The sequence below is a fragment of the Alnus glutinosa genome, chromosome 5 (genome assembly GCF_958979055.1).
Source record: "Alnus glutinosa chromosome 5, dhAlnGlut1.1, whole genome shotgun sequence".
Classification (NCBI taxonomy): domain Eukaryota; kingdom Viridiplantae; phylum Streptophyta; class Magnoliopsida; order Fagales; family Betulaceae; genus Alnus; species Alnus glutinosa.
Window position 1 is genome coordinate 24,696,189 of NC_084890.1, and position 18,622 is coordinate 24,714,810.

General features: G+C 36.1%; 1 protein-coding gene across 1 annotated transcript; it reads left to right on the plus strand.

Annotated features, from left to right (window-relative positions):
* Positions 1-976: 976 nt before the first annotated feature.
* LOC133869351 (mediator of RNA polymerase II transcription subunit 19a-like) lies at positions 977-15,251 on the plus strand. The gene is made up of 7 exons (XM_062306327.1): positions 977-1,142; positions 2,092-2,159; positions 11,121-11,410; positions 11,602-11,799; positions 13,765-13,824; positions 13,955-14,054; positions 15,061-15,251. The coding sequence occupies exons 2-6, from the start codon at positions 2,129-2,131 to the stop codon at positions 13,997-13,999; spliced, it is 624 nt and encodes a 207-aa protein (XP_062162311.1). The 5' UTR covers positions 977-1,142; positions 2,092-2,128; the 3' UTR covers positions 14,000-14,054; positions 15,061-15,251.
* The last annotated feature ends 3,371 nt before the right edge of the window (positions 15,252-18,622 follow it).

Here is an 18,622-nt window from a genome sequence, read left to right on the forward strand (position 1 = left end):
TTTTCCCGGCATCTAAACATAGTCTCAAACGAATGCCCATCAATCAATGACAATAAAATCAAATTTTTTCACATACGCCAAACATTGAAACAATCATAGAATCACAAATCTCATTTTCCTAGCATCCAAACACAGTTTCAAGTAATTGCTTATAAAATATCGAAATGATATATACCTTCTTTCTTTGCAAGTCTTGTTTTGCTCTGTGAATTCTATCTCCTGCTTCCGCTCAAGACCTCAATAATTTGAGAGTATTTACAATGAGCTTTTTAATTTTTTTCTTTCCAAAAATATACTTTTGCTGATTTAGCTAGTAACTTTTTAAAGCTATTAAATAACAAACTCTCTAAATATTTATGTACTTTAAATAAATACTATTTTTTTTATTGATAAAGTTAACTACTAAAAGCATTCAATGTATTAAATTCAAGTCAAGCTAAACCTTTTGAAGCATTCAATGCAAAAATATATATTAAAAAAACACTTTAAAAATCATTTTTTGATTCTTTAAATTTAGAGAGTGATTATAACAGATGTTAAATTTAATTTTTGATAAAGAGTTTGTTAAATTGTATGTTTTGTGTGTTTTGTTAAAAATGTAGGAAAAAAACTAAATTTAAAGAGCTCGTTGTGAATGCTCTAAGACTTTCTTCGAATTCTAGCTCTTGCTTCCGAAAGTGAAGGCATTGAATAAAAAGTGAAAATATTAAAAAAATCAATAGAGAAAGAAAATTTTGAACCAAATTTAGAGTGAGAATTTGACAAGTGCCAATTTAGAAATAGAATAGAGAATTTGATAAACCATATTTTTTTAGAATATTCCTCTTATTTTAAAAAATAAAAGATAGTGAGGTCACTCTTCCAACAAAAAAGAAAAAGAAAAAAGAAATAAAGATAGTGAGGTCAAATTATTATTAGACCTTATGTCACAAAGCAAGACGAGAATTCGTGTCGAGTATTAAAAAGAAATAAATATGAGGCAGCGCTATGGGTTCTCTCTCTCAACGGTGGGACTTTCTTGCTTAACAAATTCGAACCTTCCGTTCCCTCTCAATCCCATCAACGATCACTGGCTGCCAATCCAAACCGCTCCACCGTTCAATTCCTGGTTTTCGACTTTCACTCCGACTTGTCTTTCTCAGGTGATTGCAGTGCCTGAAAGAATACATTGAAGCAAATTAGAGGAATATGAGACATGGGTTTTTGTTTTGACGCTTTGGTTTGATCATAATCATGTTATTTTTTGATGGGTGTCTGGTAATTTTTGTTGGGTCATAGGCTGTTGTGGTTTTTCTGGGCCACATTTTTCCTGAGCTATATGTTGTAAGGGTGATATTTGACTTGATTATACGTGCTAATGTTTTTAGTTCAGTTGGTTAATAAGAAACACTAATTCTCAGAAAATCATGTTTTGAGGATTTTGAGTTTATTATTATTTGGGTTGCTTTTGCTGGAAGGGTATGAGAAATTTAATACATTTTTTTTCGAGAATACAACAAGAAGAATGGAGATTTACGATGCTGTTGATGCTTTCACTTAAAGGATGATTGATTTAAGGAGTTCAGTATTTTTAACATGTTAAATTAGATGCTCTCTAGTTGATTTCTACTACGTTCATAGCAATATATAATCCAATGTAACATATCTTACCTACTAGTCGAAACAAAGCTTGTCTATTTCATTATTTTTATTTCCACTCACTACATATGGTGTTGGGTCTTTGTTTATCAGTAATTTTAAATCTAGTCTCTGCATTTACATGTAAATCTTGATTTTTTTAATATTCTTTTCTCATGTCTTAGGAATAACATTCATGGTCATCTATCCCAGTCTAAGGCTGATGCAGCCTGTTTGAATTTATTTGGGGATCAAATCCTGATTTTTTGGTTGCAGAATCATGAGATGGATTGTCTTACTTTGGGATCTGAAATTTTATGAAAAAATATATGCTCAATTCTGTTTCACTAAATTTGAGTAGTCTGGCTACTAGGCTATATTTGGACTGACCTACACTTGATATGTGCTATATATGTATATGTTTGTGTATCCATGTGTGTATTTCCTTTTCTTATTTTTTACATTTATTGACAGATGAACTTGAGCTTCACCTGATTCTGTCATTACAGTGATGGATCTTGAAGGCAGAAAGTTTGGAAGGGGTAAGAAGCTTAATAAGCTGCTTATCTGATTTTTTGCTGTACTTGTGTAGCTAAAGTCCTATAGATATTAAATATTTGAGATACGGTAATTTTCTTTTTTGAAAATAGTTATTGTAATTCCCTTCCAAACTTTTGAAATAGAACTAATGTGAGAGGGTTGTGGAGTTACTTTGTTTTGACATGGGAGTTTGTCAAGTTGCTCATCACAATAGGGCAACAATGGGAAGAAACTGTCTTTGCCATTCTTACTAGTGGAGATTCTATTGATTCTTAGTATCATTTCATTGGTCATCTTTCCTCCTTTCTTAATTATGTCTGGACAGAGTGTGTTGATCATACCCACTACGGTTATATAGGCTATAATTTATGGCTCAATCTTAAATATAGGGAAAATTAATTCTCTTTTTTGCTTTGAGAACAAGGGTTAAAGTTGATTGTTTATGTTCCCGTTTTGAGAGAGCTATAGATCCACATTCTCTTATGTGTGAGGCTGTTTCAAAAGTTATGGTATTGGTTTCTTTGTTTTGATATGCATAACATAAATATGGAAGGCTTATCATGGTAGCCAAATAGCTGACATACTTGCACAGCAGGCATCTAGGCTACAGAGAGGGGAATGCTCAATTCTATTAGTGAGATTTGATTGTAGTGATGTCTAGCTTTGGGAAATAGAATTTTGGCAGTAACGTGAACTTAAAGATTTATATTTAAATAAATTTGGAATGTGGTATGAACATCAGTGCAGACAAAATTTATTTTAAGGAGTTCTATAACCATTAAAAAGTTCATTTTGTCAGGACTTGTTGATGATCCATCTTTTGACCCTGTAAAAATAATCCAAGAATATGGAGATTTTAAATTACTTATCAATTCTTCCTGCAAATATATGTTATTCTTATTCTTATTATTATTTTTTTGCTTCCCTTGTGGACAATGCTTATAATCACTAATATTTTCTGTGATGCAGTCCTTCAGCGATCCAAAATGTGGTATTTTTTACATACTGGATGACCAATAATTTGGTTGCCTTTGGGCACTAGTGATGCATGTCCACAGGTTTTGCCTTTTAAGTGCCTTCTTAACATGCAAAAGGATCATGAACCACCAATTTTTTATTATAACCAACAAATTTCTAAAAGCTTCTGTTAGGATAATTTCTGTACTCATATGACAAAAACATGATCCATCATATGCGACTAAGCCAATATTACGTATTAGACAGCTAGTAACCGTTCCTTAATGGGCATCTAAATAATTATAGTTTAAGAATAAAAATTCCTACCGCAACCTCAAAGAATGATGCTTCAATCAAGAAATCATTGCTATTGCTCAGCTGCCATAGGAAAGATGCTCACCATGGATATCCCAAGGAAGCGGGCTGTCTTAGTAGTTGATTATTGTTGTATGTGTAAGAGGAGTGAGGAGTCTGTGGATCATCTTATGCTCCATTATGAGATTGTTAGGGCCTTATGTATTGCTATTTTCAATCATGGTGGGTTAGCTTGGGTTATGGCCTTTTCGCTTGCTGGAGAGGGTTGTGTGGCAGTCTGAGTGCAGCAGTGTGGAAGATGATTCCATCATGCCTAATGTGGTGTCTTTGGAGGGAAAGAAATGATAGGAGTTGTTTTCTGGGCTTAATCAAGTTCCCTCCTTAGTTGCAATGAAAAACTCTCTCTCTCTCTCTCTCTCTCTCTCTCTCTCTCTCTCTCTCTGCCCTAGTGGCGGCGCATGAGAGCGCGTTGCGTAGGAGTTTGCCTTGATTCGCCTATCAGACGCTCGGTTGCTGTTCGAGGATAGTGTGTTGAGCATCTGGTGTTTGTGGGTCGCGCTAGTTGTTCGTTTAGGGGCGTCAGCCGGTGGGGCTCGTGTCTTTGTGGCTCCTTTCAGTCGAAAATGTGATCATTCTCTGGGTCAGCCGCTTGGGTTATGGGTGTTTTTTGAGATGGAGTGAAGTTTTATAGTGGAGTCGAAGACTTTTGTCTTCTCGGTTCTGGATGGGGCGTCGACGCTAAGGGTGGGGGAGAAGAGAAAAAGCTTCTCCGGGGAAATTTTCATTAGTTCTTTGTGCTCTGAGTGGTTGGCTTCGACGTTGGAGTGTCTTGTGGATTTTCTGGAAGATCAAGTTTTTATCAAATCTTTCAGGGAAGATCGAGAGTCTTGATTGCTCGAAGAGGGTGTAACCAAGCCGGCCGTTTCTTAGAGGCAGCTTCATTCGGGTTGGGTGGCCGGAAAAGGTTTATTCTGATCCCTGAGGGACGTGGAGGGTGGGGTTGGATCAAATTCTCTGACGAGCTGAGGAAGGCCGCTGTTTCCTTCTCTGCTTCAATGGGCTGGGGGTCTGGGCTCTTGCATGAGTCGGTGGAGAATAAGGGGAAGAAAGTAGAGGCGTGGCCGGGTTTAGTTCCTTTCATGAAGGGGCCCTCCTTTGTGGAGGTGTTGAAGGCTGGCTCGGCCGCTGCCGTGAAGAAGGCACCTATCGTGGGGGGTCGTTTGTCCGGGAGAATGGTTACGCCAGTGGATCAGTGTGAGCTTGACTTTCTTCTGGCGGTGAGGGGGATAGATGCAGATCTGAGGTCGGCGTTGGACTGTTCAACCTTGTAGTCTTCTTCGTTTGATCTGTTGGGTAAGGACCAGGCTCACCGTTCGATGGGTAAGACTTTTCTCCCACATGCGAGTTTGAAATTTGAAATTTCAAAGTTGCGCACGTGGAGTAAGCGGGTCATAGGTTTCAACTTGGCTTTTGGCTGGGCTGCTAAGAAGCTTCTGGGCCGGCTTGCAAGGAATGGACTGAGACGAAAGGGATTGCGTTTGGGTCGCTTCTTGCGAAAACCTATTTCCTTCCGATCGTCGTGTTTCTCGACGGAGACGATGCTGGTGGCTTCTTCTGGGCCGTGCGATCTCAATCTGTCGGAGTTTTCCGTTGGGGTTCCTTTGTGCAAAGACCGATCTGGGGGTGGGTCGTCTCTGGTTAAGTCGGTTCCTCCGTTTGTCTTCCCTCATCTGCCGACTGTTGAGTTGCCGTCGCCGGCGACTTTGGCTGCTTCTCCGGCGTCGACTGGGCTTCTGTGTGGTGCAGATCTGTCTACCTCTTCTGTTCCTTCTCTCTCAGGGGCCTTTGAGTTGGGGAAGAAGATTCGTTCTTCCCCCTCCCCTTTGCTGCATAGTCGCCCGTTTCAGCGATATTTCAGGAGGGCTAGGGAGCTCAGGGCAGGGCACTCTGTGTTATGGAATGATGGGTTTCTTTCTGACTCTTTGGAAGCCTCGCAGCTGTCCGCAGAACCTGTTCTTTTTAAGGATACGGGTGGAGAGTTTCATGAGAAAAAGAAGACAGAATCTTCAGCGAAAAAGGGTCTTTTTAGGAAGGGATTTCTTAATCTTCCCCCAATTGTTTCTGTCCCCCCCGTTTTGCCGCAGGAGGTTAAGGACGTTGGGGTGGTTCGTCCTTCCTCTCCTCCAAGTGGCTGCATCTCTCCTTGTTCTGTTGAGGGAAATGGATTCTCCCATTCTCGAAATTGGCCTGTCGGTTTTGACCACAACGGGGAGATTGTAGTTTGGGAGGAGGTGGAAGATGATTATTGGGATGGTTTGCCCTTGGATTGGGCATTGGAAGGGGATTTTGGGGAGGAGGCCTTGGCAATTAGGGATGCCATGGAAGAAGATTTTCAGCTGGAGAAGATGATTGCGCGCCAAAAGTCTAAAGGAAAAAGGGAGTTTCTAAATCTGCATAGCTCCATCAATTATGGTGATGCTAAAGGTTCCTCTAGGAGTAGGAAAGGCAAGGCACACATGATGTAGGTTTGTGTGCTTTGGTGGGTGGGTTGTTTTGTTCTTAGTTGGGTGCTATTGTAGTTTGTTTCGGGGTTTTTCTTCGTTTTCGGGGGTTTGGGTCGTATTGGTTCTTTTGGGTTTTTGCGGGTTAGCTTTGGTTCCTGTATACTTAGGGGCGCTTTACGCTTTTATTAATCTTATCAAAAAAAAAGAAAGAAATGATAAGAGTTTTGAAGAGCGCGAGAGGACGGTGGTGGAGCTAAAGTCTTTTTCTTCAATACTCTTTACCAGTAGACAATTTCTTTAGACTATCTTTATTTGCCTAATTTTAATTATTTCCAAAAAATTCTTTATCTATTTGGCTAGGTATATATCTTGTGTACTTCCTATGTACCTGAGTTGTGCCTTAGTGCTTTTTTTTAATTGATATTTTGATTGCTTATATATAAAAAAAGAAAGAAAAAGAAATCATTGCAAAATTAGTGAATCCTTTGAAGTATAATCAATTGAAAAATTCAAGTGATATGAACTTAAAAGATAAACTAGCTAGAAAAGTGAAAAGCATAAACCACATTATAATATCCCCTGCAATACTAATTGAAAACTCAAAGTAACCAATATGGGAGAAAGAGAAAGGAGGGAAGAGGGGGAATTGCGGGTTTACCTTAGAGGTTTTAATGTTTTTACTTTCAAGATGTTTGTTATTGACCTGTTGCAAGCATGGTTGTTAACCTTGTGTTGGCCTGGTCAGTTGAATTGAAAAACTGGTAATCCAGTGATGTATATGGTAAAAAGGGGTTTATTGGTATTTCTTTTTTCAGATGTAATTTTTAGATTGGCCAATTTAAGGTTTTATGTATAGGGCCTCATGCAATATCTCATAGGGTCAAGTCCTCCACAGCATTGACTTTCGTGTTGTCATGAGTCTATGGTTTTTCTAGTAGTCCAATGTGCTTTCTTGTCTTTGGATTATCATTTATGAGGTGTCTTTTTACCTTCTCATATCTTATATTTTTTTTTTTTAATTTTTTAATTTTTATTTTATTTTGGTTGGAATCGAGTCTTATGTAGTTTCCATATCAGTGGAAGATTTTTAGTTGCCATGCAAGGCTACCAGTTTTAAATATGGTAAATTTTAATCAAACATTTCAGGATGGTATTCTCAGCATTTGAGTGTGGACGTAGGCTGTCCAGTTTCTTACTTCTTTACGAAGCTTTGCTTTTTTTAGTCAACCTGTAATGCCTCCCGTCATTTGCTTGCCTCCTTCCAGTTAATCTTTCTCTTTAGTTCTCTGCTGGCTCTATTTTAACCTCTATGCAATATCGCTTTATTTTGCTGCTTTCATCTACACATCAAAGCAGTCCCTAGAATGCTATCCTACTCATTTCTGTCATTGTAAAAGCTATCTACTTTTATGCCACCTTCTTTCCTTCTGCTAGACACCAAACTTTGAATTTTCCTAGGCTATGCTGCATCACCTGCCTAGTAAGCCTGTAACTAGGATAAATAAAAATAAAAATAAAATAGAAAAAATAAAAGACAAGAAAAATAAAATAAGTTGAAAATTTAAGGAGGAATAAGTTTTTTAAGAAATTTAAAAAATTAAGGAAAAATACAAAAATAAATATCTTGGTTGATCGAGATTTGGGGCTTGATCAACCGAGCCTACCATATCAACAACACCAAGTGTTGGAGCTTGCCACGTGTCATTCAGGTGACATTTCAACATGCCACGTTAGCAAAACCGTGGCACCAAAACTGCACCCTCAGCAAAACATGTTCGAGGCCATGGCATGGCATGTCGAATCAGATGCCACGTCAGCAAAACCGCATACAGTGCCACGCTAGCAAAGCCGTGTATGGTGCCATGTCATGCCACGTGTCAATCAGATGTCATATTAGCATGCCATGCCATCAAAACCGCGTTAAGTGCCACGTTAGCAGGCCACATCATCAAACTGTCCGGCATCGTGTCATACCACATGTCAGTCAAAAGCTGAGTTAGCCTGCCACTTGTCACAAGTTAGTTTTGCCACATCAAGTAACTCGGTCGACTGAGCCTCTAATTTTTTCTATAAATAGGGCTGCTCTGATTTCAAATTTTCATAAATTTTTTTCCAAACCTCCTAAACAACTAGAAAGAGATTTTGAGAGTGTTGAATAGTGTGAGGAAGGGGGAAACAATTGGAGAAGTCCGAGAGAGAAATCTTGCAAGAAGCTCAGTGAGGTAACGGTTCTACCCATTTTTCTTCCCGTTCGTTTCAGTAGTAGTTAAATTCCATATTGATTATCATAGTATATTAGAGCTTATGCTGCATAGATTTTATTAGACTGACTAAAGGTTTGAAGATTAGGGTTTTTGACATGAGGTAAGGATTTTCAAAGACTGAGAATCTTAATAAATGAACATATAGAAAAATTTAACGAAGATTTAAGTGAAACCGGTAAGTAAAGCATTCTACCATCTAAAGTATTCAATAAGTTTTTGCATGCATCCGCAGCTAAATTTATTTACCTACAACAATATTTATATTTTATCATGAATTGTGGATATGAGGAGCCTTATAATACTTGCAATTTAATTGAGATTTTATTTATTTATTTATTTTTCCAAAAAGGATTTTTGAAAATTATACATAGTACAGGTATATTTTTAAAAGGTTATTTTTCAAAGTTTTATGATTTAAGAAAAGTAGTGAGTTCACAGTATACAAGTTTGCCTTGGAAAAACTCATTTCAATTGGGGTTTATACGTTCGAAAACCGGTGTTGAGTAGGAGTAGTACGCTCAATGTGGCCAAAGCGAATGGGGTTAATTATTCGTTGCCTAGAGTTGAGCGGTGTGGTGCGCTTAACAAACCTAATCCGTATGAGGTTAACTTGTGGAGCCCTAGCTGAGCAGAGTGGCATGATCGACCATTTTAGTTGAATGGGGGAGGAGATTCAACAAGCCCAATTTATTTGGGGTCAATCATTCGGAGATTTAGTTGAGCAAGGTGGTTTGCTCAACCAAAGGGTTGAATGAGGGAGGACATTCAACACCCTTTAGTTGAATGAGGTTGAAAGTTCGACATAGGCTAAGGAACTAGTTCAGTAACAATATAATATATATGTTTGTGTTTCAAAATACATTTGTTCAGGAAACTTTGGAATCAAAAAAGTCTCATTTTTAGACGTTCAATAAAAAAGGATTTTCTTGCATTAACAAAAGAGAGAATTTTAAAGGGCTCACATAAATATACAACATGGTTAATTGCATTTACTTACTGAACCACGGGCTCACAGTTCCAACTGTAAATTGTTAAAAAACATTACAGTTGTAGAGGACTGAGACCTAGGAGAGTCAGATAGCTTGGACTACTACCCTTAGAGTCCAAGGAAGACAGGCTTTTTCATTCTCCTTTTTGTTAACGCTTTCATTCTCCTTTTTGTTTTCTATTTTCAAAACAAAAACATTAACGAACAACTCAAAACTACTTTCATCTTTAAGTCAAATTATAACACATTTTCAAACAAAAAACACCCTTTAAAAAGCTTTAACAAACGGAGCCATAGTATTTTCAAAACCCAAACGAAGCTTTGAGAGAGAATTGATTAGGTTTGGGTTGTAATAGTATCGTTTGTTTATATATATAGTTTTAGAATGTAAATATGAAAATATAGTTTTAAGAAATGTGAAATAATGTAATAGTAGAATGTTAGTATGAACATAGTTGTACAATTATGTGGATAAATATAAAAGAGGTTTTCAGTTAGTGTTCTGGTATTCTTATAGTTATAGCTTAACTAATTTTCGCAGCTGTTTTTAAAGTCAAGTCATAGTAGTAGTACCTCATGGTATTCATGGATGTGGAAAAAAACTAAAAAAGTAGGTGAAAAGTTGGGGCATTACAAAGCCAGTATGGCTCTTATGATGGTCTGGAGACTCTGGACAAGTAATTGAATTGGCCAGAAACGGTCACAATGCAGTCCAACCATGGGTTTTGGCTAAAAACTGGTAGGGAAGCTGATTTGGATTGAACCAATAGCAATTTAGACAGAAAGGTTGGTGTTGGGAGGTGCTGAAATGTGCTTTGAAAGCAGTCCTAGCCATTAGGCTTTCTTTGTTTCCACTAAAGCTTACACGATTTTGATTATTTTTGGTTGTTTTAGCATTAGACATTCTTTTAACATGATGGTATGACCTACTGACCCGTGGTTGTACAAATGACTTGGTGATGCACTATCTGCCGTTGATGTTTTCTCTGGAATAGCTATCTTGAATAGCTTTTTGAAACTTTTATATCTTTACCATTTTGCTTTTTCTTCTTATTTTACTCCTTTGTAGCTGTCTTGCTGAGGAGTCTAATTCTAGGTAACTGATATACTTGAGAAACAATGGAAGGCTTGTGTCTCTCAGTGAGATACAAAACATTGCCCTTGCCTTTATATATTGGTGTACATTATCTGTTTATTTATTTATTTTTATTTTTCAGAATCCTTCATGTTTTCTGAGTCACTGTTCATTAGAGCTTCACGCTGGAAAGAGTGTCTCGTGAGGTTTAAACACAGTGATATAGCAATCTGAGCTTCACTTAACCCTTCTGATCGTGAAATGATCACTTGGAACTTGGAAGCCTTGAGAAGACAATTACTCAAACATAACAAATATTTCTATATTCAGAATTTTTGTGTGAATGTGTCCGTCTTTTGATTATTAATTGATGGTTGATTAAGATTTCAGTTTTAATTCTTTATGCTTAACATTTGATGATCCTTTTTTTCTTCTATGCACAAGGAAAATAAAATGATAAACTATTGTGGGGGTTTTTTTCATTCTGTAATGGATGTATAAATGACTTAATGAGCCAGTTACTTATCAGGAAAAAAAGAAAAAAGAAAAAAGGGAAAGAAATCAAGAAAATGCTTCAAGAGTGCAGTGGTTTGGGAGGGCAGACACTGTGGTCCTAGTGGAATTGACCTTAAAGGCTTAAGACAAGCCTTTCTTGCAGCCCTAGTTGCCTTTTTCTAAATGGTCATAGGAGTTCATGAAAAATTGTTTTCTTGATGGTTTTGTAAGGGACTAGCTATTAGGAATCATGCTACTGGAGGAATTTTTTTATTTTCTTTTATCTCCCTTCTAACTCTCCTTCCCTTGCTAAAGTTCAGTTTTCATTACATTTCATATAACCAAGGCCCTTTCTTAATAATCAGGGCCTAGGGAACTTGGTGGTGCTGTTGACCTCATAAATCAGTACAAGCTTTGGCCGCATCATGAATTCTTTTGCAAGAAGTCGCTTCCTTTGTCAATATCGCAGACTCACTATCTACACAATGTGGTGGGAGACACGGAAATCAGGAAAGGAGAGGGGATGGAATTGGATCAGCTCTTTCAGAATGTTTCCTATAGTAGACAGAGAAATACACATATACATGCTTTTGAGTTGGATGTGCTCAGGGAGGCCTTTCAAATGAGAGAGACAACTCCTGTCTACCTGCCTGCTGTAAGACCAATTCTACTTTGGTAACTGTATTCTTATTGTTATTATCTAAACTTGTCTTCCTCTTCCCTTAAATTTTGGTTTTCTTCTGTGATGTCTTGAGCTGGATGATTACATTAACTTTCTGACTTGAACCGATCTTGTTGTGTGAATTCAGTGACATATAGTTGTGTCATTTTGTATGGTGTTAACAGGCTGAGAAGGGGATCTCTACTGCAGTGGTGAAGTCAAATGGTGACTCCAAAGACAAGGAGAGGAAGCATAAAAAGCATAAAGACAGAGACAAGAAGAAGGATAAGGATCATAAGAAGCACAAACACCGCCACAAAGACGAAAGTGATGATAAGGACAAGAATAAAAACAAGCGTCATGATTCGAAACAGCTAGACAAGGTTTCCATATCATCTCTTTTCTTGTCATATTATGAATGTCGTGGCTTCAAACAATCTTCCTACTCTTTTTGGATGAAACATTTTTTTTATTTGGTGATAAAGTATGGGATCATATTACGTTATGATAGGTTATGAGCCACTTTTTTTTGTGTTTGGGGGGGGGGGGGGGGGGGGGGTGAGGTTGTACATCCTCATTAAATTGTATCACTACCCAGTAGCATTTCTAGTGTCAAACATAAGCTTAAATTACATCACTACCTAGTAGCATTTCTAGTGTCAAACATAAGCTTAGTTACCCTAGGTCCTCATTGTGCCTGTTGAGAGGCCAACTCCTACGGTCTGGTTTGGTTCTTACATTCCCCACTTTTAAAGAAATATCAAGTTTTGAGTGCAATTTATAATTTATTTTCTATTGATCTTTCAATTGTGCACATGTAATAATTAATTAATAAAGAGTTAGCCAGGGATTGTTACAAAACTAAAAAGTCTAACCTTCAATGGTTTTTTTTGATAAGTAAGAAAAACTTTATTAAAAAATCGAAAAGCGTCCCTAAGTACACAGGAACAACCTAACTAACCTTCAATGGTAGCATCGCTTTACGTATTGGATCTAGGATTTTTCTTGAGTTGGGGCAATGAACAACTTCCTTTTTTTCTTTTTAGGTTATCTCAGTAAACTATTGGATTTGCTCGTGCTGTGTCAATTAAAAAGTTTAAGCACTTTTAAAAAAACTATATAAGAGATTTATAAACCCTAACCGAGTTGATAATTCTACTTTGAAAGTGTAAGCTGTACTGTCATATTGCTTATCGATTTATAATAGCCAAGCATTCTTTTTTTTTTTTGGAAGAATAATAGCCAAGCATTCAATGTGATAAACAATACCATGGTATAGTTTACATATATAATTCAGTAGCCTTTGAGCCTAATGGCACTTCCACCCTTTATAAGTTCTGTGGTGGTTATGGTTGTGCTTTCAAATTGTTCAAATTATGTCTGGTGCATGAGTTACAGAGCAAGCAATATATATGTGTGTAAAACAGATTAAAACGAAATTGTCCATTTTCTAGGGTGTTCTCTAAGGAAAATACAAAAAACTAGTAAAATCATAAAAAAAGGTATGGAGCCCCCAAATGGATAACACTGAACATATGCAAAGCTTATTCTCTACAGTTTCTGCAGAAACAACGTGAAGAAAAAGATCATTCAGCCACAAACAATCAAGTTTTGGTACCAAGTGAACAAAAAAAGAACAATTGTGTCTTGTCTTGCAAAACACAAATCTTTCTTTCCATTTTATATGCACCCACATGTAGTCACAAACTCATTTGGTGCAAAGATTGAGAAGTGATGTTTATTATATAAAGATTCATGGTTGAGATGAATTTTAGTGATATAGAATTCTTATAGGAAAATCTTTTAGAGGAGAGTGGTGGCTGATTTTATTTTACTGATACGAAAAATAAACAGGAAAACAAAGAGCAGGTTTTTTATTTTTCTCTTTTAAACTCGCTTTAATTTATTAATCTCCTTGATTTCCACCTAACCCTTTTACAATCTTTCCCAAATATTTTAAAATGATCCTGGATTTTCTTTCTCAAAGTAATTGATGGGGGAATTTGAATTTTTTTTGAAGACTTTAATATGTTAAATTAATCCCAAAAGTGTGTAAAATTTCATTAATTTTTAAATTACTCTGTTTTTTTTTGTTTGTGCATGATAAGTTTTGGACAGATAGGATCTTCTCGATCCCCACCTCATCCCTTTACCATATTTTTCTAATGTTTTAAATTGACCCCAGATTTTGTTTCTTAAAATATTTAGAATGTTGAATTGATCCAAGAAAGTCATCAGTTTTGATTGGTTGTGGTTGCGCCCAGTTTGCCATTGTAAGTTAAATTTTAAATACTTTCTTTTAACATCTTGAATGGGCCTAATATAGCTCTTTTAATTTGTTGATTCAGAAGAGGAAGCATGAAGGAAATGGAGATCTTCTTGATACACGTAAACATCAAAAGATCCAGGTAATGAAGGGGAAGTTGGACTAATTGAGTTTGGCATGAATGCTCCTGGTGCTCATTCCTTTTTCAATCTTTATGCTTTGCATTTTACTTGCAATTTGTGCTAGTCTGATAACAGTTCCTTTCACATCAGAACACTATGATAACTGCAACGGGAAAGCTAAAGTTTACGGGCTGAAAACAACTCGCTTGGCTTGGTTGGGATGTTACTCTTTGTTCTTAACAACCTTCAGGTACGAATTACCCACTTAAATCTAGAACAATAATCAAGAGAACAACCAATTAACCGAAGTATATAAAAACCAAAATTATTATCCATGTACGTCAGCTTTTATCCTTTGGAAGCTTGTAATTCTTCTTGATATAGACTGATGTGAAATCTAATGCCAGAGCAGTAAAAATATGATTTTGTTGTTGTTGTTGTCGTCGTCATCTTCTTTGTTTAAAGTGAAATCCATACTTGCTTTACCAGCTTTGTCTCAGCATTCCCACTATAGCCACTGGGCATGTGTAGCTTCTGTAAACAACTATACAACCTGAGACAAAATTCTCTTTGTTTAATTAACTTCATCTTACTCCGGATGCCATAATGCAACCACAATGTTTCATCTGTCTCTTCCTGATATGCATACTGCAAAACGACAGTGGTTTATCAGTTTTCTTGTTGACTCATATTGCTCTCTTTAAATATGTACACAAATTTTTGGGAAAAATGGAAAATTAATCCTTGTGTTTTACTTGATTTGCAATTAGCTCCATGTGATATCAAAATGAACTTAAAACTCCCTAAGGTATACCAAAAGAACAATTTACTCCGAGCAACCAAATTCTGTCTACTGAATTAACAGATTCCGATAGTGCGACATGTCAGAGCCAATATAATTATGACACATGTCCTACTTAAGTCTCAGTATTACTCTGACGGAACCTATTAATTTTGTGGACAAAATGTGATTGTAGGGTGAAAATTTTTCTTTCGGCATATCTCAGGGACCTTTGAGTTCATTTTGATACCACATGGAGCTAATTGCAAATCAAGTAAACTGCATGGACTTCACCACTGTTGTTGGGTAGGAATGGATGGACTGAAAAACTCTATGAATTTTAGGATTAGTTTGAAAAGCCTTTATTCATCAACAATAAGAAAAGGTGCCTGGCATAGGGATATAAAAACCCATGACGTTTGCTCAATCTCATCTCCATGCTCTCTGACTGAAATTTTTTCTTCTCTTGATGCAGAGAAGCGGCGGATCATGCTGAGGGAGCAATTGAACTTTGAGAGATTCAATATTATTGTTTGATGCAGTCTTGTTAGCTTTTCTTTTTTGCCTTTTTCAATGGATGAACCTAACACTGTACCAGATATTTAGATATAATCTAGTTTTGAACTCTTTGCGGCACCTAAACACTGCAGCTTATGAACGATAGGATTGAGTTAGCGTTTGTTATAAATACATTGGAAGTTTTTCAATGACAGCAACTCAATTCCTATTGGTGTACTTCAACCCGGGCTTCACCATAGAGAAATGCTACGGATACCAAATGTTTTACCAAGAGATGATTACTAAAATGATGTGGAGCTTATTCATTGGAGAGAATCAACACAATTAATACTAATGAATAAGCTCCACATTATTTTGGTAACCATTTCTTGATAAAAAATTTGGTATCCCTAACATTTTTTGAGCCATATACTATTCTATTAGATTCTCTACACAAAATATTTGAAGTCTCTCATCCATTTTAATCAAAGGGTTCTATTTGATCATCGTTCTTGGAAATGTGTTTCTAATGAATATAAATGCTATAGTCTAATTTTGAGATGTTGCGTGTCAAGAAATCGAATCACACCGAGTTATATACTCCGGAAGGAACGAATCAACATTTAAGAACGACGCTCTTCTATTATTCTATAGCAGTATGGGATTTTTCCTTATTCTGACTTTATTCTTTATTTCGGATTATTATGGTTTAGTATCGACAAGAATATTTTGTACCACCAAAATTATTTCTAAGTGCGCTCTAATATTGGGTTTTCCTGATCCATTCTATATAAACTACAACCAAGTCATTGGGCGTCATCTGAAACGATTACCTCTGTTTTCTTTTTTCTTTTCTTTTTTTCCTGAGAAACAAACAGAGCTTCGCGTGTACTTTTCACCACCCATTGCATGGCACCAAGAAACCCAAAAGCAAACAGAGCTCCTAAGCGTCATAGTTCAGACACTAATTAAGCTCTTGACTCTATTATTCTTTGTAATAAAAACACAGCAAAATAATACTAGATTTTTTTTTTTATTTATTAATAAAGAAAATATTGGACAATCTTACCTGAAAATTGATGCTATATTTTGGTAAAAATTATGGAATTGGAAGAGCCGCGACGTTGTTTGCATAGAGTTTGAGACCACTTTTTATTTTATTTATTCTAGCACGTTTGGGACTGAGAGGCAGGGACTAGCGTCATATAATTGGACTACCTTTTAATAAAAAGATATGATATACTGCCACCCTACGACACAATTATTAACTTTATTTATTTATTTTATTAAACAAAAAATAAAAAAAAATCATAGAAATAAGTTAGAATCTGGTTGTGTTTTTTTTTTTTTTAAAAAAAAACATTAAAAAAGTTTTTTGAAAAAAAGTCAATAATTATGCATTTAAGTGACGAAATATCATTTCTCTTTAACAAATAGGACCGAACAAAAATTATTTAGCCTAAAAGCATAAAATAAGACAAATTTTGAATAAATCTACCTATCACGGAATGCCAAAGAGATAGGTTTTGGGGGCCCATCAAAAGGTTGTTGAGCCTACGAACGTAGCGAGACGGTTGATTCTTTTTTTAACATATGTTTTTGAGCCGACCAAACTAATTAATGTTCTGAAAGCGGCATTATGATGAAGAGGATCTGATCATGGATGATAAATTAGGGCTTAGAGCTCCACGTATTTGATTATGATCATTATAAATTATCCGTTCGAATTTAAGAGAATATGAACGATTGTGAGAGACCACTTATAAAACTTACTTTACCAAATAAAAATGAGATTGTCCAATCACTTATCCGGTCGGATAGATCTTTTAAGTAGTCTTTTATAATCGTTTGTCCGAATTCTCTTAAATTTGATCAAATAATTTAAGCTTGCTATGATATTTATGTGACGTTTCCCATGTTGTTTGGTAAATATTTGTATATATATAAAGTTGGCTAGGCGTGTCACCTAGGGTTATTAATTAGCTCCTACAATATATTAAGCCCATGTTAATTAATAGGGGTAATTACCTTTTTCCTCCATGAACTACCAAAAAATGCGCGATGCTCCCATGAACTACCAACTAGACCAAAATAGGGAATTCAACTACCAAAGACAATCATTTTCTCCCCTTCCGTCAGTTAGAGTGGTTAAAAGAAACAGTCAACGGGTCATGTGCCGTTTTACATGGGGGCATGTTGGAAGATGGTGGTAGTTCATGGGGGGAAAAGATGAAGAAAATGAGGGTAAAACGGCGTGTGACGGTCACGTGACCCGTTGACCGTTTGTTTTAACCTCTTTGACTGACGGAAGGGGGGAAAATGGTTGTCTTTGGTAGTTGAATGTTCTATTTTGGTCGAGTTGGTAGTTCATGGGGGCATCGTGCATTTTTTGGTAGTTCATGAGGAGAAAAGGTAATTACCCCTAATTAATATTTTAACACCAAAATGAAAGGGTAAACTGTGGGAGTTAAGGCATGGATTTACGACCTCTAACTTTGATATGATGTCATGTTAAATAATTATTTAGGAGCAAATGACACGTGAACTATGTTAGTTGAAAATGTGAGATATATTGTAGAGTTAAAGCTCGAACTCAAGATTTTTGTTCTGACATTATGTTAAATTACAACGTATTCTAAAATCTTAAATTGATAGAAAATGATGGATTTAATTTTTAGGAGTAATTATCTTTTTCCCCATGAACTATTCGTTTCTGTCAATATGCCTCCATGAATTGACACTCTCACACCCAACCGCATCGAACTATCATTTACTTACTAAAACCCTCATTCCGTTGGGAAATATCGTTAAATTGGATATAATATTCTCTTTTTAAACGTTAAATCTTGTTAAAAGACAGAAATACCATCAAATAAAAAATATCAATATTTAAGACTTTAAAAAAAAAATTAAAAATTTCAAAATGAAATAAAAACTAAAAAATAATTTTTAAAAAATAGCTAAAACTAAAGGATAAATGAAAAACCAGTCTCTATTGTTGGCATGAATTACAAATCGCTCACTGTAATATAAAAAAATAAAAAATAATTCAGAGGTCATCGGAGTTGGCCGAAATAAAAATTTAGTTTCTATAGTCAAATTTCGTCAAAACACTTGACGAATTCCATTAGTGTGTCACGGCAGCACCAATAGAATGATAACACGTGCAACTCTTAATAAAAAAATAGACTAATATATTAATAATATAAATATATAAAACCTAAAAATTAAAAGCTTTTTTTTTTTTTTTTTTTTTTTTTTTTTTTTTTTTAAAAAAAGACAAAGAAAAAGAAAAGAAAAAAAAGAGGGTTTGGGGAAGGGGTGGCTGCCACAACTCCTTTGGGGAAGGGGGTACGGTGGCCGGCCTGTGAGCCACCACCACATGTCAGCACCACGATTATAGTCACCCAAATCGACGACCACGAAAGATTAACATCTCCATAAATTTATTGCAATTTATTTACACGTTAAATGTCAAAACCGTAGAAGAGTTTGTCTATATGGGAGACGAGGGTCACATTTTCGTCCTACCCTCGCCC

What these genes read in the sequence shown, in the direction of transcription:
- LOC133869351 (XM_062306327.1), top strand. Translation starts at nt 2,129, where the DNA reads ATGGATCTTGAAGGCAGAAAGTTTGGAAGGG. An exon ending in CTCCTGTCTACCTGCCTGCT is followed by an intron (nt 11,411 to 11,601) that starts GTAAGACCAATT and finishes TGGTGTTAACAG; the next exon opens with GCTGAGAAGGGGATCTCTAC. An exon ending in ATTCGAAACAGCTAGACAAG is followed by an intron (nt 11,800 to 13,764) that starts GTTTCCATATCA and finishes TTGTTGATTCAG; the next exon opens with AAGAGGAAGCATGAAGGAAA.